This window comes from Pseudopipra pipra, chromosome 9 (genome assembly GCF_036250125.1).
Source record: "Pseudopipra pipra isolate bDixPip1 chromosome 9, bDixPip1.hap1, whole genome shotgun sequence".
NCBI classification, from domain to species: Eukaryota; Metazoa; Chordata; class Aves; order Passeriformes; family Pipridae; genus Pseudopipra; species Pseudopipra pipra.
In genome coordinates, this window is record NC_087557.1 from 13,105,541 (window position 1) to 13,126,071 (window position 20,531).

General features: G+C 36.0%; 1 protein-coding gene across 9 annotated transcripts in view; it reads left to right on the forward strand.

The window, feature by feature from the left end:
- The window catches only part of DPYD (dihydropyrimidine dehydrogenase), a 337,796-nt gene that overhangs the window by 16,083 nt on the left and 301,182 nt on the right, over positions 1-20,531 (forward strand). For 8 of the 9 annotated variants that reach the window (XR_010432716.1, XM_064664686.1, XM_064664689.1 and 5 more), the window contains exon 2: positions 5,186-5,296. Coding sequence is in view for 7 of the 9 variants with exons in the window: in XM_064664686.1 (XP_064520756.1) it covers positions 5,186-5,296 (111 nt within the window). In the remaining 2 variants the exon portion in view is untranslated. Of the gene's footprint in view, positions 1-4,286; positions 4,509-5,185; positions 5,297-20,531 lie in introns of all 9 variants that reach the window. The other variant, XM_064664692.1, reaches the window with a different exon arrangement.

Consider the following 20,531-nt stretch of genomic DNA (forward strand, 5'->3'; position numbering starts at 1 on the left):
GAACTAGGCAGTTCAAATTAGATATTAATAGAAGGAGTTCATGCCTTGGTCGTCTTTTTCTTCACTGACATGGTTTTTAAACACTGTTCATTATTCTGGGTCGTCTAATCTTTTAAAAACAAATACTTCTATCTTGAGTTCTTTGGCTTTTGACTAAATAACAGTTATAAAATTAATTTCATGTTCAGACATACTAGAAAATATCATCGGAAAAGCCCCAGGTACTTGTTTCTGTCAGTGAATTAACACTTGCATAGCTTTGAAATTAATTGTTTAGTGTGCTCATTACTCCTAGAAAAAATAAATATGTTCTCATTATGTTCACTTGGTGAACATATGTATCTTACACTACATTTAATGTTACTTGCTGTGAGGGAGATTACAACTCTTTTTTAAGGAAATTGGGTAGATTAATGGAATGGGGTGGGTTAAATTGTTCACCACATGCATTCCCTAGCATGCCTAGGCTACTCCTGAATTTTAATTGATGTATATAAAAGAGCTTAGCTGAGGAGGCTCTATGAAGCAACTGGAGTAAATCAGGATATAACCTGTGTATTGCAGGGTTTGGGCTAGGTAAATGTGCTATATGCTAAAACAAAGAGAATAACACATGGGACTGTATTTTATGCCCACAACCATAGCCTGCATGCACACAGTTGCATTTTCAGCAGGTCCATTGTGACTGTATGTGTATTGATCTGTGGTGAACTTAAGCAGGTGTTTTGGGGCTGTGAATAAGAAACTTTCCCAACAAGCTAGGGGAAGTGGGCAGAATCCATGAAACCAGCAAATTTTTACTTTGTCTTGTTAAGAAGCTTACACAGTTCTAATGCTGCAACCTGTGACAGAGCCTGCAGGTAGATTTTTCTGATCCTTATTCTGACTTTGAATTACCAATAACAAAGACGAGGATTACTGAGGACTAAATACTCCTGCTGCAACTCATTGGTTTCAGTAGGAGGCTTTCCAGAAGCAGAGGAATCTGAACTATTGAATTTTTTCCAGACTTACTGTTTTGAGTGAGGGACAATGTCCATGTAAGCAAGACACCTGGCTAAGATTGTTACTTTGGGGCAGAGAAAGGAAAAAAAGAAAAAAAATCCAAAGATTTCACAACATAGTGCTTTAAAGAAAAGCTTTCAAAATCTGAATTAGTGCCATATATTTTACAAAGACAATGCTAGACTAGCAGGACTTTTTGAGGACTGCCTTGAAGTTACTGAAGTCCTACCTGTGATTTAAATTGTACTCTTTTTCCTAACAATGTGCCCTCTCTGCCTGCCTCCCCTATCCCTCTTGGCTTTGGAACATTCCCAATAAGCATAGTGCTTCCATAACTTTATATTTTATTTTACTGAATATGCATTTAATTAAGAATCAGATTTAATTGCAATAGCTTCTTCTGATTTCAGGAAAAGGGTGGCTTTATGAGATGGGAATAAAATGTTGTGTGACACTTTTAATGAAATTAAAAGTGAAATGAAATGTCCTTACCAGAAATTTGTTGCATCACTGGGGAGCAAGTACCAGACCTGCCCTGATTTAACCAAAAGTGCTGTGTCAGAAACAGGACTCCCAACTGGAGGGTGTATTCTATCCTGAGTGACTGCTTTGAAATCGCTTATTTGGAGTAATATTAGTTCAAATTTTTTGTAAATTACTTACTGTGGTATAATATGCTGTTTTAAAACTTTTACAGTCTTTTGATTAATAGATGATAGTGAAAATTAGAGCTAGTATTTTTTGTGTAGCCTTGTTAGTCATACAGTTTAAAGTAGAAGCTAAGCAATAAGCATCTAATGAATAGCTTATGGTAAGTTTATTCTCAGAAGCTGTGTTAGTGTTGGCACAGATCAACATAACCATTTGTCACTAAATTCTCAAAATTTAAAAACTGTAGCTATCATTTATACATGCTAGTTGTTCTCCATGTACATTACATATGAGTAGTTTAATGCATTTTAGGATACTTGCAACCTTAATAGCTATTAGTCACATAATAACAATATAATATGTTCCCTTCCAGAAGAGGATGTATTCAGAAATCAAACCATTCTTCTATATTTTGTAGCTTATAATTGTTGTATTTCAAAAGACTTAAAGAAGTCATCGTCGTGGGTTATTATTAAAAGAATTCCTTAAGGTAGTTGTATCTGAGGAACTCATCTGCAAAATATACTGGTTTACATTCTGTAGACAGGCCACTCAGCTTTCTTCCCAAAGTGAAGTCTTCAAAATAATCTATGGAGATAATGAAAGAAAGTATAATTCTTTGGTGGTGTGCATAATCATCAGCACTGTGCAAAGCTGCAGGTTTAGCTCTACTGTGCATGTTGTGCAGCTGTGCCACGAGTCACAAACTCAACATGTGCATCTGTGTACCTACTCATAGCCCCATTTCTTTCTCCATCAACCTAAACAGATTTCTACACAAATACAGAACTGTTATATTCTGATTTGCAGCCATTAATGATAATGGATTTATACCTACTTTATTTTTAATTAAATAAATGTGGCCATTTATGTAAAACTGTAAAGATATTATTCACAGGTTCTGCATTACTATACAAATAGCATCTTCATGTGAAATCCAAAGTTCAGAGTACTTTGAAAAGGAGTGTATTATGTACTTGCATTCTCTATTGAGGAACTTGAGTCTTGCCCTTTTAACATCTGGAGAGATCAACAGCTCATCTGTCAAGAATGAGAATTTATGGAGCAGAATAAGCATGGAATTCAGACAAGCAAGATTGCAGAACCCCAAATAATTCTTCTCACCAGCAGCTCTCATCCTGCTCAGATGACCAGTGTGTTAGAGAGACTGGAGATCTCAGGATTCCTTTCTTGCATGTCCAGAGTGGTTTATTTTTGTGCATACATTGTTATTTGCAATACCGACTGTAGAACTTTCTTCTCAGTAATTTTTGTTCTTAGTTGCTGACTTATCTGCATTTATTTGTTAAATTTACTAAATGTCTGACTAGCCATAAGCTGTGAAAAACCAACCAGGGAACTGAAATGAATAGGAAGAAAACACCCTCATGGATTTTCGTTTCTGACAGTTCAACAGACCCAGAAACATTTACATTACTTTCCCATCCAGGCAGTTAACGTCTGAGTTGTTCTTAAAACACCAGAGATCTCTAGCTAGAGCTGCCACTCTGGTCAGCAATCCAAGATTTAGGCAGGTAGTATATTATTTAGGTAGTGGGAATATAAACAATTTTTACATTGTATATGTGATTTAGTATTTTCTGTGCCAGTTTTATTTCAGATTTAATTCTGGGACATGCTGTGCTACGTAGTCCTTTTGGATTTCTGCAACTGTTGCGCTTGGAGCCATGCTCCTGGTGCAGAATTCCAACAGGAGCAAACATATGGGGATTCTTCCGTCCTTGGCTTGCCCCGCCATTTGTTCCATGTTTTAAACCAACTGGTGCTGTACCCAGTGGAGTACATCTGTTACAGTTTATTGCTAGAAATTTGCAATTCATTTCAGTTTGCTAAAATAATTATAATATTCATGGCCAAGCATTAAGCAATTACAAAAGAGAGAAGACAAAATTTTGCTGAAGTTTGTGTGTGATTCAGAACCTACTGCCCGGTTTCTGTAATTTGGCCACTCAACAGTCAGATGTGCTCCAACAATTGAGTTTGATTATCCTGAGAAATTAAAGTATCAACTGAGATGCTGTAAATGACATCCCTTATGTGGATGCCCCTGCTCTGTTTTAATTAAGAGTGAAATAAATTGGCATAAACCACTACTGACTGCATTTGGTTGCCCACATCTTGCCTGAGGTACTCAGCTGGGGAACACCTAGAAATGGAGCAGTCTTTACTGCTAGAATTGCAGAAGCACATCCAATAACACCCTTTAACTCTTTCTGAAAGTCAACAGCATGTAGGCTGCTAAATAGTTTATACCTTTTTGAATGTTGTACCCCACTTTTATCTTTGTGCTTCAGGCAAGCTGGGAGTTACTGCATTGGGCTGTGTTGTTGTTTGCAGGTGGAATTTTCAAGTAGGTGAGATTTCTGGCTTGTAGGAAAAATGGATTACCAATCAGTTCAGATTAAAGCATTAAATAGTTGGATAGAAAGTGACTCCTTCACATTTAAAATAAAAAGTCCCCATAAGTGTCAGTACAATAAAATCTTAATACAACAGATTACTGTTTCATCATTATCACCCATTCAAGCAGACTTTTAAAATTAGGAAACATCCTGATATAATATTCATAACCCCATTGTACTCATCATGTTCAGCCTCCATTTCTCTAGGCCAGTCTTGCACATCTTTGACATATAGTAGCAGAATAAGCACACCCAATTCACCACAATGGAGACATATAGTGCTGAAGTCCATGTTTTTTGAAGGCAAACTTACAAAACTAATTTCAGGAGTTGCAACCAACAGTGTGCCTGATTTGGTTCTCCCTCACAGACCTGAGTCTGGATGTGTCTCTTGCGTGCCTTTCACACTCATCCCTTGAATTAAATGAGGTCAGTTTTGCTATGGAAACCTGTCACTTGCCTGATTGGAAAAAGAGCTTGGGTTCCAAAAAGTGAATTTAATTTGTTGAGTTACTCTAATACAGGGAAAGACAGTAAAAACTTCTTTCTGCCTGTTGTCAGATCATCACCATGACTTAAAAGTGTGGCTATATTTCCTGGATTTGTTTGTATCCTTGCAAATAAAAGCATTTTATGATAAATGAGTTAGCTCATCAGCTCACTAGGTGTAGAAGCAAATTATTGTGCGGGGGAAGTTGGAGTTTATATTGAAATGATGAAACATTCAGAAATAAAACAGATCCTTTTTAGTGTTTTTGCTTATCTTGCTTTACAACTGTTACTTGGAGTGATATAATGAAGCAGAATTATGTGTTTCTATATGCTGTACATAAAAAATATCCATGGGAATGGAAACCATTATTAAGGCCATTAAATATAATTTTGTTTTCTAGTAATCCTAGAAATGTCTTTAAATATTCATAATCTAAGTTGTGTGGACAATGTGAATCTAAACTAATTACTATGGAGTTGGGCTATAATGTTAAATAATTGTGTTTTGGTTTTGCATAGCACTGTAAATAAGTGTGTAAGGTGTGATTTAAGAGGCTTTGAACTTCCATGGAAATTTTATCTATATTTTAATGTTTTCTATTCTCTTTCTACAGAACATTCTGGCTTTAAATCCCCGAAAACAGACACATGCAACTCTTCATTCAACTGCAGCAAAGAAGCAAGTAAAGAAGCAATGGAAAAGGAATTCTGACAAAAGCTGTTCGGTAAGAGCATGTTCATTATTGCATCTGGAACATGCAATAAATCATTAAGGCTGAAATCACAGTCGTGTGAGAGAGAAATTGGAGTTTCTTGTGTTATTCGGTAGCCAAATTTGGCTTCTATTTTACTCCTGTAGATACAGTTACTTTCTGATGAGCTAACTACTTTTTAGACCCTATTTCGTGTCATCCTTTTTTCCTTTCTGCTGATTTAGTAAGTCTTCGATGCAACTTTTTCGCCTTTTTTTATGGAGTCTGATCCGTCTCAAGTGTCAACTCCCGAGTCACATGGAGCCCCTTAACTTCCCTGAGTAGCCAGCATCAGCTGCATCTTCTGCCACTTCCTCCTTTTTCTTCTGTTTTCCAAGAGTAACACTGGACAGAGCAGCACTTCACTATCTTTTCTGAGACTTTTAAAGGTGATTTTATTTTTCTACAGAAATAGGGGAACCTGTCATGTGTATCTATTTGATATATAAATAAATACATAAAGCTTAGATTAAAACATGGCTCTGGACTTTAAATTTTGTGCATTGTATTTTTCAGGAAATAATTGATTTTAGAATAAATATTTTTTTGTTATAAATTATTTCTGCCATTAGATATCATAATTTTCTCTCTAGGTATTTGAATTCCTAGTCTCAGTGTGTTATTTGTAAAATCCTCTTAGACTTTTGTCTCTTTGATCTCTTATCTGATTAGAAGGTCTGTAGTGTCTCCCTACAGATTGTGTTAGATAATCCTCTAAATTCAGGAATTTTTAAAAGTAGAGTACTACATCTGCAAACTATTTCCTTTAAGGTTATAATGATACTGGTTATCTTTTCATAGTGTTGTCAAAACACCTTTTCTTGTTAAGCAGGCAAATTCAGGTAGGAAATTGATATTTGTTTGTAATTAAAAGTATCCCACCCAATACCCAACAAAACACAAACCAAACCAGAAATGACACAAAGTTCCTCAGTTTCTTAAAATCATGAAATCCAGTATGACTGACAAATATTTGCTGAGAGGAGCAATGCCTTAACATTTCAGCAATAGTTTTAGTATATTTTCCTGTTCTATGGCACTGATTATAAGAATCTCTTTCTTATTATAGCTAGTATTCCTATTTTCTTTTATTTATTGGCTTAGTGTTATATATATTGGCCAGTATTATAATAACTGGAAACTAATGTACAGGAAAAGCTTCCTGTTGTGAACAGGGACGATTATTTTGGGATGTCTGATGGAGGTATTGCCCACAACTGTCTGTTCCTGCTGCACAGACAGTTGAGCTGCTTAGCAAGTGGCTCCTGGACAGCTGCAGTTTACATCGTCATGTTTTCAGGTGACCTGAAATCAATACCGTGCTGCAAACTCTGTTTTCAGAAACTGTTTGTTAGGAAGCTCAGGTATCCATGCAGCAGGGCAGCTGGGTATCTGTGTAGTAACCTCATTAGCTGTTGCAGTGTAAATTATCCTAGTTAGTTAAACTACAATGTACACACTTAACTAATGGGTGTGTTGATGGACATTTTCCAAATCGTCTAGGCTTTTAAATCGCTCTTAGTAATCTCTGAGCTTTTCTCCATGTCAGCCTTGTTTGATTTTTGTATTCAGTTTAATTAAAAAGTGTTTGATATTTGAAGGTTTTGCTGTATTTGTGAAAGTGCATAGTTTTCTAGAAATTGTCTCTCTTCCTGTCTTTCTGCTGTTAGCTGTATGTGTTTACCTCGTAGTGTCTCAAATGTTCTTGGATCCCCAAGGCCTGAGCTTCTTGGGCTGTGCAAACACCACTGATTTGGTGTCATTGCTGGCTTGTGTGCCTTGTCTGGATTTTCACTTGACGGAAACTCTGATCCTTGTCAAATATTTCAGGATGATTTTCTTTGGCATAGGTTTACAATCTAAGAAACAACTTGGTTCTATAGTTCTGCAATACTGCATGGAGATCTGTGCAGTTATTAGGACCCCGCACTGACAGAGATCTGCTCATGTGTTGCATCTTACAGGATTAAGAGTTAGAAAGAAACAAATGTGTACATGGACAGATATAATTACCTTCATCACAGATAGTTCTTATACTGCATATTACAAATTATTTTGTAGAAATGTCACATAATTTAGTTTACAAGCTATTATGAGAAATGTAAAGTGCTAGAAGATGCTGTAAAGAGCTAGTCCTTATTTTTAGGTGAGTAATGGTCCTAGTTTTTAGAACAGACAAACGTTTCTTCACTCAGAGATATATTCTGACAGAAAAAGCCCTGAAAGAATCAAACTTAAATATTTGTCTGGTCTCCCATTACATAAAAGACATTAGGAAAAATGAGAGGCTTTTTACATTCTCCAGATCATTGTTGTTGAGTGGTTTTAATAAAAAAAACCCCATGAAAACCAAAAACAACAAATGGTAGAATCCTTTCCTAAGCTCCTTAAATTAAGAAAGCTAATGTAGGAAGGATGCGTTGAGCGCAGTTTTCTGTTTTGGTCTAAAAAGCCATTGGCAGTAATGTTTAGTCCTGCTAATGAACAGATCAAACTCTGTTTTGAAGTCCATATGAACTTTATATGTTTCTATTTCCTTAAAATCTGAATTTAGCTTTTAGCTTTGGATTCTTTTAAAGCTGTACTGATGCTGCCTTTGCAGGAAGGTGGGTGTATGAAAATACAAGACTAATTAAATTAACAGCCCTCAAAACTCTGAACAAAAGCTGCATCTGCTGAGGCATGCACACAGTGACTTTGTAATGTCTAATACACTTCCAGATGGCAGACTTACATATTTCCTCAGAATAATTACACAAGTGAAATTTTAACTCCTAGCCTGCTCTGAGACACTTTGGATTGCCCATTTAATGAGTTCTGAAGTGGAAACTGTATGTCAGTCTTTCCTCAGCACTGGAAAAGTATTCTCCTAAAGGAAGGTTTGATTATGCTTTTGATGAGTGCTATTGTTTATTTACTATGTTAGCAACCAAGTTTTGCTGTAAAAATAAGTTCTAGATGTAGGTGCAAGGTAAGTCAGCTTTCCTTCAAAATTTTTAACTCAGAGATATATATCAGAGTAGGAAAACTCTTTATTGCAGTGTCACCCTCAGTAACGGTGTTAGACCTCTTGTTTTTTCCTGAGTCATGTTGAAAAGTGGTGTAAACAGATGCTTCTAGTCTATCTGGGGGAACAAAGACTTCTGTTGTTCAGAAGAAATTAAAAGTAGAAGAGTTTTGAAATGGCTGTACTAATAGTAAATCTTGAAGAAGGTTACAAAATTTAGATCACATTAGGTCATCAGTTTACAGATAAAACAAAAGCAAAGGAATGAACCGTGGAAACTGAGGATTTGCTTTTATTTCAGGGCTTTCCTGTGTAGTTCAGGATTGCTAAGACTTCTGATTAATGTTTTTATTTATGGTTTCCAACTCTATAATTCCATTTCTGTGTGTATTTTATACTTGCTGACATTTAGATGACAAACTAGATGGGCACACATTGTGTACATTTGCATTGCACCCCACACACTGTATGAATAGGGTTTCTAAGCATTATGGAACAAGTTCTGCTTTTACCTTGAACATGTGCATGGTTGTCATTTAAATGAAATTCACCTCTGCAAGTTTTATAAATTCACTTGTCACTGGAGAATTCAGTGGGATGTTTTAGTCCAGTATTCTTTTTTGGTAATGAAACCTTGGAGTTACCTACTAGGGATAGGTGAGAAGTTGATATAGATCCACCTGTGTATTCAGACTTTCTTCAGTTTCTTCAGCATTTAGACTTTCCGACTTTCTTCAGGACTTAGAAATAATAGTAATATTTGCTCCATATGGAAGTGTTGGAAATATTTCAACAAGACAAGGAGGGTGAAAAGGAAATGGGGTTTAAATTGGTTTGTAGCTAATTGTCTTAGCCTGTAACAGTGTTGATTTTCTGGCAGCAGTAGCATTATTCTTTGTGCTTATATGTGCTAAGCCTGATCAGCATTGTGCAATAAGAGCTTCTCCTCTTCCACGAACAAAATAATTTTAAAGCCCAGGGTTTTTTTTTTCTTTTTTTTTTTTTTTAGGGGCATCACTTTGGGCAGGAGTCTTTAACTGTACTATAGTTCTTTCCAGCCATTAAAAAGAACCCAATTCTTCACCTTGTTTTTTTCTGTGCAACTTTAAGGTGCAACTACCAGATTGCTTTGTGCTAATGATGGAGAATGAGAACTGCAATTTATTGCAAGATGTAACAGCTCATGTTGCTCTTTAAATTCAGGGGACAAGGGTACTCCCTTGAAACAGTAGTAATAAGCTTGCTTGCTAAAACTTCAAACTGCTTTTCACTTTGACAGTATTTCTGTGGCTGTAACTGCTATATATAAGCATCTGAATTATTTGAAAAAAGATATGTAAATACCTCTTGATGTACAAATGTCCAAGCTTGCATAGAAAAACTTGTAAAAAAGATGGTCCTTTCTCAGCTATAATCAGTTTGTTACTCGAAGTATTGCCTTCCATTGAGGTGGAAAAATGCCATGTGATTTTTGTGCCTAATCATGTATCATGCTTACAGAATAATCAAGTTAGCATTTCACAAATAACTGATGGGTTGAAGCAGAAATAGTGCAAATTGCAAACAAGTAGATATGAAACCCAGTTCACCCAAGGCCTGAAATCAGGAACCTTATATAAATGCTTTTTCAGTGAGTAATTTGTCCATTTCTAGCCATGTATTGATGAAAGATTCTATATTTATAAATAAAAAATAATCTCAAATATTGAAAAATAGAGAACACTCATTAAAGGAAATCAACTCAATTATATTTATAATCTAAACGTATAGTTTACCTTTGCAAATATTTATTTTTGTCTTCATTGCATATGAATATGCAAGTTTAGCTCTTTTCTGAATGGATATACAATGGCAGATGTCTCTCTAATCGCTGCTCTATTCAAACATTAATTGGTAGAACATATGTAGAATTCTACTAGTCTGAATAGGTATAGGATAGCAGCAGTCTTTTTAATCACATCACTATTCAACCACTAATTGGTGTGATGATTAAGGGACATTAGAGGGAGCACTTTGACATCTGATTCTTTGAACTGATGTCTGCTCGGGCTGCGCGGTATTCATCATGGCCAGACTGATTTCTTAAATAAAACGCTCTGATTCCCAAATGTGGAAAATATTGCATTAGGATCTATTGAGGTGATTAGGGAATTTGAGAATGGTTCTTTTATTTAACTAGTGATTGACTGTATATGCACAAACTATTCTTATGAATAATACATGTGTTACTGAGTATCAGAAAGAGCTGAGAAGTAACATCAAGAGATTTTCTCTTTTCTCATAGTGTCAATAATTAAATATTAATACAAATTTTAAAATGTACCAGTTTAATCATTTAGCAGTCAAATTCCTACTCATGCATTTTTTAGATTAACTAATTACTCTGCATTTTCTTGTATCGATAGCATATGCTGGCATTTATAACCATTTTACTGGAATAAAGTAGTTTACATGTTTATATATGATATCACTTGCTCTAAGAAATGCGTATTATAGTCTTTGAATTTTCTGTTTTATATTTGTTTCAGTGTCTTAGAGTATTTTCATTAGAATATCTCAATAGCTCCTAACTTGCCTGACTGCTACAAATTAGTGCTTCTATGCACATTTTCTGTGTATCAGATTATAAATACTAGTTGGTGGCAAATTATGCCAAATGCTTTCTTAGTACTGTGCAAAAGGTTCCTTCTTAACCCTGGAGTGCTTGCAAAACCACCTCTGACCTCTTAACTTCCTCTGTTCAGTTCTTCAGGTTCAGTGTTCTTCAAATTTGATGTTGGATGATTCCTCTTCTATATAGCAGCACTCACCAATGATTTTTAGTTCCAGGTGTATTTCTGATCTTAACCATTTCAAAACTGAAGTGTTGCAGAGTTGCAAATTGTTTAGTTTTGCACATAAATATGACAAAATGAAAAATGCTTGTCTGCTGCAAGTGCTGAATTCCAGGTGAGTCTGATCAACGCATTCCCCTTCATTACAGCTGAGCAAATCAGAGAGTAGAGATAGGACCAGAAACCATCTTCTGTTCACTTTCAACTTTTGCTTAGCATTATATTCTTTTAGATGTGGATTTCTGTATATTTTCTTGTGGTTATTGGACAGAGATAAAGGTATTATGCTGGTGTATTGGAATAAATAGCAAGAAGACTAGCTTCTCTTTTTTCAGCCCCTCTACTCCCACTTTTTTTTTTTTGCTTTTGTAAGCCATTGCTCGTAATGAAACCTATATTGCTCTTTCTTCTCCTAGATTTTCTTCTTGTATAGTGAAGGTCTCTCTCCATTCTGTTTATTCATATAAAAATATGAAATTAAAAATGGTCATGAGCTTTAGGTTGAGAAATTTCTTGGAGAAACTTATGCCATTGTTAGCATGTTAGTAATTACTTCAGATCTATTTTTAGTGTCTAAGTTGTGGAAGACATCTACTCAGTAGAAGTAAAAGGAGCTGGGAGACCAATTTTACTAGTAGAGCTAGTAGAGCTTGCTGAATGCTGTATTTTGAGCAGGGCTTGTAGCACTGTCCAGTATTAAGTTGCACTGAAGTGTTCATTGCAAGACCCTGCTTGTAGTCTGTCTGCAACTTTGCCATATATTTGGACAGAAAATTTTTGAGTACCAGTCCATCAGTTCCTTTATGCATATTAAAAATGCAGTCATGAATGCATATAAAAAAAGGCTTGATTTAAGTATGAATGAACAGATCTGGTAGAAAAAGCTTGGTCTTTTAAACAATCATGATAGCATTATATTTTAAAAAAACACTGACATCCTTCTGCTTTGAAGCAAGGAGATCTAACAGGCTGGGGTTTGAAAAAGTATATTGGTGCAACAGAACTGTCCACAAGTTTTATAAACCTTATCTGGACCAGCTTCTGTTGCATTTTCATCACCATGTACAGTCCTCAGGTGCAGAGCAGATAACTGCCTCATCACTCACTGCTCCTTTGCTTACAATATTCGGTATTCTTTACTATGGTACACTATGGTAGTGTCCTGGTTTCAGGAACTCTGAAATTTTTGGTGATGAATCTCAGGAATGATTTTAGACCTTCATAGTGATTTCTTTGTTGTTTTATAAACTGATACATTCTTTGAATATAGTGTTGAAAATAGATATGCCCTGTTGGGAACTGATGATCAGAAATAATTTTTTGGGGATTCTTCCATATGCAGAGATGCTAGGGACTTCTTGTCAAGGCATATTCCCTCAAGTCTTTCTGGCTGTTTCCCTGTTCCAGCAGTTCCAGCTGTCTTCAGACAGCTACATGTATGTATTTTCTGCAGTCACTTCTTCCATCCCCTGATGGATTTATCAACAATTATCTGGAACAATCGTTCACTCAGCAGAACTTTCTATTCTCTTACTGAGAATAGGACTAAACCTACTCTTGCTTAACTGCTAGCTGAAGTGGAAGATGTTTTCTGCTGTAAAGCTAAAGATCCTACCACTTGCATTCCATTTGAAAGTTATCGAGTTGTAATTCATGTCTTTGTTTTTTCCTAAAAAAAAAATAAGTTGGAGTTTTCTTGTTCATGTACCATGCGAAAGGAATGTTATTAACGTTGCTAAATCAAGTAAACAAATTAAGAAGCATCCAAATGACTACCTGTACAGTTGCTTTAAAGGATATGCACTATTCAGATGAAGTGTACAGATGGTAAAAAGATAGCAAGTGTAAAACCCAAACTTTATGGATCAAAATCACTTAAGGGAACAGTAATAAAGTTGTTTCTTGTGTGCTAAGAATATGCTGTAGAGTTTCCACTCAGCAGGTTTAAATTTGGGTATGGTTGTAAATAGAAATCAATCTAATAAAATCGTAAAAATATAGGTTTAGGAGGGATAGTGAGAGAATTTCTGGATTGGGACAGAGTGAAATCCAGCTAGACATTTCTTGGCAGATATTTGTATAATATGCTTCTAATGACACATGATGTGGGAGACTTCGTATTCTTTTTACTGTTAATGCAACAAAAAATTTTTCCTAAAATATACTGTATTTTATTTGCTGAAAATCAAATTATCATCTCCTCTTACTACTTGAAGAGCAATTGATGAATATTATTATCTTTTTTGTATAAAGTCTGTTATAAAATCTTTAATATATCTCTGTATCGATCTATCTATCTGTGGGTGCCCCATCTCTGGATGTATTCAAGGACAGGTTGGAGGTTTTTTGGGACTAGATGATCTTTAGGGTCCCTTCCAACCCATTCTTTTATATTAGAAGATTGCTATTAGATATCCTTTCAGTTCTCTGTTTTTCTTCAACTCTTCTTTGCTGGTTATCTTTTCTGAAACTGTTTTTTTGTTTGTTTGTTTGTTTTCTTTGGATTTTAATCTTCTCCGTCTTTCTCTAATTATGATGATGAAAAATTTCAGATAGGACCTAGTTAGCACCAATTAGAATGAAATAATTTCTTTGCCTTACCACTGAACTATTGGACATGTGCTGTTCCCTCTGAGAGTATTGGATTATCTTGTGTTCAATTTATGGCCTAAATCCTGACCCTTCAGTTTGGCTTGGTTTTAAAATTCTTTCCTTGCCTTTTAAAATGTTTGATATCTCCTCCTTTCCTGTTTCCCTTATTCCACCAAACAGTTGAAACCATTAGTACATTCTTCTTTTCCAGTTATCCAAATCACTGGGATCTTGGGTGAGTCATGAAGCATCTTGATTCAGGTGATTTTTTTGCTGATGGAAAACAGCCAGGGGTTGTTTTAAATTAGTTGTGCCCTCACTGGGTATTTGTCTTATCTAGTCTACATTTTTAATTGGCTAATGAAAATGTGCTGTGGAATACATAGAAAAAAATTTTATTCTAGATTTGTCACATGTTCCATGACAGTTATTGATGAGTTCACCCATCCTCTTAAAGATAGAAAATAAGATTGATTTAACATTGTTTTTACATGCCCATGTTGGCGCTTTTTATATCATGTGATTTTTAATAGATGTGCTCAATTCTCTCTGCCAAGGGATGTGACTGATATTTTTGCTCCTTTTTTTTTTTTTTTTTTTTTTTCCCAATGAAGGGAAGCATTAAGTCTAACTCTTCTGACCTTTGGGAACCACAAGCCTTCAGAGTCTTTGGGTGCAATTGATAATGGTGTGTGCATTGCTTCAGTTAGTTCCTTGATGACTTAGTGATATATGAGCTGCATTCGTCTGATTAAAAAAAATAAATTTCCAAACCTCTTTTTTCCATGCTCAAGCCTGCAATCCCATATTCTTGCTAAAAATAATTTTTTTTAGTTGTTGTTATGGCTATACCATGCTATCTTCACAAAAAGAGCAGGGAGAGCTGTTGACTCTGCATCACTTGCTATTTGCTCTGCTGTACATAATCTGTACTTCTTTATTTTCTTCTTACTTCTCATGTATATAGTACCATTTTCTTGCTATTTTTTATAATTTTTTCCTCTTCCTTGCTAATTGAAATTTACGTAGCTTTCTGATTTTATTCTGCAGTGTTTGTGTGGTCCATTTATACTTAAAAATTTATCTTCTTAGGTGTGTGTCATAGTTTCCCTGCTTTTATGATTTTGATTTCCAGCCCATGGGGAGAGACATGGTATGATCATAAAGGTCTGTTAAGAGCGTTGTTTTGGGGGTGGTGGTGGTGGTGTGTGTTTTTTTTGGTTTTGTTTGTTTGTTTTATTTTTATTTGCTTTGCTCAGGAAGTTTGCCTTTGTGAATTTCTGTCAGGTTTGCCCTCTCTCCTGCTTTCCTTTGTGATCAGTATAACTCTCAAGAGACATACCAGAATGATCCCTGACTATTGAAGTTATATTTTCTGAAGTTCACCATCCTCATTCTGTTACCCTCACCACTTTCTGTACCTGGAATTGATTGTAATCTATTACACAGGTAAATCATTGATAGTAAGACACTTTGACTTTTTATATGCAACCTGGAAAACCACAGATCCTAATAATGATAAGGTGCAGGTATTGTTTGATGTGATAACTGACAAACTTTGTTAGTAGCAGTCATTTAATCCGAAACACTAGGTTAGAATTTTAAACTCTATCATCTCTTACTGATTCTGGTATCAATCTGAATGGACTTTAGTCTTAAATTTAGCAAATGGTGAAGTCATATAATAAACACAAACTACAATGTTCATCAATCTTTTTTTTTCTTTTCAGTTAGTTCAGTATAAATTCTCTAGAAGAATTGCCAAAATTTATTTTTTGATTTTCTAAGACAAAGTCAGAAGTTAAGAAAGCTATTTAGATCTCTGAACTGAACTAAATAGGTCAAGGACACTAATTTTGACAGATTCTTATTAATTGAAATGTACAAAAGTTATTTGGAATTTGCATCGCAATTTGTAAAGAAGAGTTTCAGGCTGAACTGGAAAACAACTTCAAAAAGAATATTAATACTGAGGATTACCCATAAGGAGTTGAAAAAAAATGAGATTGATGGGCAAAGCAAGAAATAGACGAAAAAATGAGAACTTTCAAAAGTCAAGTTGAGTCACTCTGGGTGAAAGAAATTAAAACAAATAGTAAAAGGTTATTCAGCTATATAAAACAAATAGAAGATTCTTAAGCTATCTAAACAAAAAGAAATAAAAGGACAAGGAAACATCCTAGGTATTATCTGAAGTCTTTGTAAATTGTTGTCCTAGTTTCAGTAAAATGGAAATAATACAAGAGGGGGCTAATGGGCAGACAAGTGCAGAAATGGAAATTACCCCAGACAGGCCATAAAGAAAACCTAGAGTGTTTCATCTTTGAAGTCAAAGGGACAGAGCAATGTCCATAAAAGTATCACAGAAAAAGTGACATGTGAAATTATAAGCTTTGCAGTAGAGCAAGCTGTGTGTTATGGTACTTGATTAAAGAATAGCCGATGCAGTTTCTGGATGTTTAAAGATGGAGAGTTGATAGGCAACTATCACTCTGTCAGTCCTGTATCAGCTGTGTGCAAAACTTAGACAACAGATTTTGAAGCAGAGATTTATTAACTGCATTAAGGTAAATCTAAGATAGAATAAGACATATTGGGCTTTATTGTTAGGGATAAATCATGACACACTGACAAGGGTTTTTATTGTTGCCAATTAATAACGAAGTGTCATCTGCTTAGATTAGAATAGTAACGTGGATAAGGGACTGACTAGAGAGGAAACGAGAGTGAGTAGTGGTTAAAAAAGAGCTGCTGGGCTTTTAGCAGAGCTTGTTGAAGGATCAGTCTTCAGATTCATAGCATTTAATATTTTCATTAATGAGCTTGACATAAATATTAGGAGCGTGTTACAAGAAAGTTGACAGGCACTGTCAATACAGAAGGAACTAGAACATCATAAAGAACTGTGTGACACTGAAGTTTAGAATAAAAAAGATAAGAATAAATTTAATAGTGCAATTAGGAGGCTGTACAGCCAAGGGCTGAAGATGAGAATGACTAGGAGCCTAATGGTTGGAATTAAGCAAGAAGATGATTTAGAAATACCAGCTGATCAGAGGATGATGGTTCCATCAAATGGATGAGAAAATCTGAATGCAAACTGAATGTGAAAGCAAGAGATTAACTCTGATCATCCAAGTTGTGACTTTGAGTCTCCTATATGCTTTAGTGGTTTGGACCGTGGGGATCTGACTTGGCATGTTCAGGTATTTGACTCTTTGTGCTGATTGTTACCTGTTAAAAAAGGGAATATTCATAGTATGTAGAGTAAATTGCTTTTAATCACTTCAGATACATAGTGATGAATGTCATTGAAATGTTCATTGGGAAAAACAGTTCTGCTTTCGAGTAAGGTTTCCAATAGTGATTAGTAAATAAGGCTACACACTAAGCACAAATGAAGAGCTAATGGTTGGGTGAGCCCTCTCTGTTCTGTATTCTAAGCCGTGAAGCACATTAGTGTAAAATAGCCTCTGATCATATAATTAAAACTGGTTTAGCTGCATATGTGTGAAGGAGCCAAATCAAGTGTTGAAACAGCAAACGTTTTTTAGGCATTTTTGAGGAGTTTGTGTTTGACTGTGCAATGTCTGTGGTTTTTTTATGGCGGTCTGTTACGATCTATGGGTTCTGTTCTCCAACCAACTTTACATACCTTACTTCAGCCTTTAATTTTTACAAACATTACTATGGGAATGAAGTCAATTAATTGTGTGCCTGAATATTAGTTTCTGTCCTGTGTTTATCTGTGTGGATCATTTGCAGCCTGACTTTACTAAGTAATAAGTTGTAGCTGATAGATGTAGACGGAGGCTGTTAAATATCTTTTTAAGATATGTGCTCTAATGTGCTTTCTTTTCACTTACTACTGTTATTCTGCTATGCAGACAGCAAATTGCTTTGAGGCTGATTTATCTGTATAAAAAATTTCCAAGCAATAACACTGATTTTTGATGCCCTTCAGAAATAAAGATGTTAATGGAGCATTTTCTCCATTTTGTAGGGCTACATCACAGGTTGGTCCTTACCTAAATTATGTAATTATCTTTTGTTTTAGCATTTCTAGTTCTTGACTCCTCTTCCAGGACTCCTGATATCCTTAAAGTTTTAGTCTCTTGCATAACCATCATTTCCATCCATTTGAGAGTTTTCTTTCTCTGAAGCTGCCATTGGTTGTTGAAAGTAGTCTTTCACTGCTGTGGAACAAAAAAAGGACTGTTAGGGAAACTGCTTTAGTATCTATCATTTGAAACTCAGCCTGGCTAATGCTGAATCATCAATACTTTGTGAAGTATGGACTTAATGCACATTTGTTTCTAACTTTTGTAGAATGAGCCCAGCAAACTTGTTTTAAGAAAAAGTGTGAGGGGGGGAGGCTTCGATTCACTTTCACTTCTGTTGCATCTGAAATAATTAGAAATAATAGATATTGACAGTCTTTTAACACTGGCTCTATAAGTTTTGGGGACAAACTTCACAAGATGGTGAAGGGCCTTGAGGGGAAGCCATGTAGGCAGTGGCCAAGGTCACTGGGTCTGTTCAGCCTGGAGAAGAGGAGACTGAGGGGAGACCTCATCGCAGTTACAGCTTCCTTGTGAAGGGAAGAGGAGGGGCAGGCACTGATCTCTTCTCTGTGGTGACCAGTGACAGGACTTGAGGGAATGGCCTGATATTGTGTCAGAGGAGGTTTAGGTTGGATATTAGGAAAAGGTTTTTCACCCAGAGGGTGGTTGGGCACTGAACAGGCCCCCCAGGGAAGTGGTCACAGCACCAAGCCTGACAGAGTTCGAGAAGTGTTTGGATGATTCTCTCAGGCACCTGATGTGACTCTTGAGGACGGTCCTGTGCAGGGCTAAGGGTTAGACTCGATGATTCCTGTGGGTCCCTTCCAACTCAGCATATTCTGTGATTGTTTTATAATTCCACTGCATTTCTGGCAATGCTTGGACCGTTTTTCCTACCCTATACAATCTGGAGGCTACCTGCTGTCTTTTCTTTAGTGTAAAGCTAAAGTGTAAAGATGAAAGCAAATGAATCTCAGCCAGTAATGCATACAAGTAACTATTTAAGAGTTGGTTGAATTTAACACAAATTTTAATTGCATAAGAAATCGTATTTCCGTTCTGTTTCTCAAAGATTGTAACAGTAGTAGTATTAATGAACAGCAATCACATGTAAGTTATGTGTGTTTTATAGAGTACGTGACAGACAAGAGGGCAGTGTGCGTCAGAGTATGTGGCCATTTCTTGTGCTGGAAGAGTAGTCCTGTTGCTGATGCTTTCTCTGGAGTTTTTCTTTCTCATTTATGTTTTCCTCTGCATTTATTTTTCAGTGAATGGACAAACAGTGCGAGAAGGATCTCGCATATATTTGTAGCAGTAAGTCTGAAAAGCTCTGTTGCCACCAGGGCTCTAGAAAAGCTGTGGAGAGGTACAGGGTGTTGCTAGGCAACACCGCATGGCCACAGATAGTATTCTTCTTTTAAGTTATTTATTCTTCAGTTTGAGTGTGTCCTGCTTGGAGCCATTTGGGTAATAGTTAAGCAAGCACATAGAAATCAGAGAGCTTGCAGGAGTGGAATAAAGGAATGCAATATAAAAATATAAGAAAGGAAAAGCCATGACACATAATGAAACAGACCAAGAGATGTAAAATAATTAGTAAGGACTAGGGGAAAGAAAGTAAACAAGCACGAGGAAACAGAGCAGGAGAGGAAAAAAACCCCAAATTATGGGAAAAAAAAAAGATAGGGCACTATTGAAGAAAAATTAAAAATTGAAAACTCAAACAGTGTATACACATGGGAAACAGGGAAACTGCTGCATAAGAATAAGAATTAAAAATCAGAGATAAAAATTGCTTCAAGAGGAAAAGGGAGAAATTCGGTAATTGTGTTAAAAGAATAATGACTTTTGTTTCTTTTTGATTTGCATCATCCTATTCTTTCTTATTGCTCTATTTGCACATATACAATAGTAGTAGTGACACTCAGAGCTTGGGACTGATTACTAAATGCAATATGTTTTCTAGAGAGGAAAAATAATTTAAAGTAGGAGTTTCAGTGTTATTTAGAAATGATTCAGAAATGGTTCAGTTTAGAAATTATTCAGTGTGCCTGTTTGAAAATAGCCTTTTCAAAATTAGGTTATTGCGTTTTATTGAAAAACATGGGGGTGATTATCCTTATAATAAGATATTATATATATAAGATATATATATAAGATATTACATATATATAATCCAGAGCTTAATCAGGTTAAGCTCTGATTGCACGGAGGGAGTGGAGTGTTCATACTCTCCACGTTAAGGAGGGGCAGGTCTGTCCTGTGCAGTGTTCTGGGAACTAAAAGCCCTTCACTCGAGATAGTTGGAGCCATTTATAGGCTTGAGTAGCATAGCCATGTGAGGAAAATGCTGTGACAGAGCCAGCCCAGCTGACAGACCCATGTTATTAGCTCAGCAACTGTGCTACCTAGCCCAAATGTCTTGAGCACTGTTTGTGGGACATGAAGAGTGCTAAGCCAAACTCAGAACAAGGAGCCTTGCATCACACTCCTCTTCTGGTGAATCTTGGGTCCTCCATATGTCCCTGATTGCTTGGGAATTGCTGGGAAGGTGCTTGCCTAGTGCTTTGGGGCATGCTTGTATTGTTCACCTCACCTTGAATACGGCAATTTTCAAGAGACTGACAAGAAGGGGAATACAGTAGTATGAGCTCTCTGAGGACAGGCCAGAAGGTTTTGGGAGAAGAAAGCTATTCAGATTGACACATGAA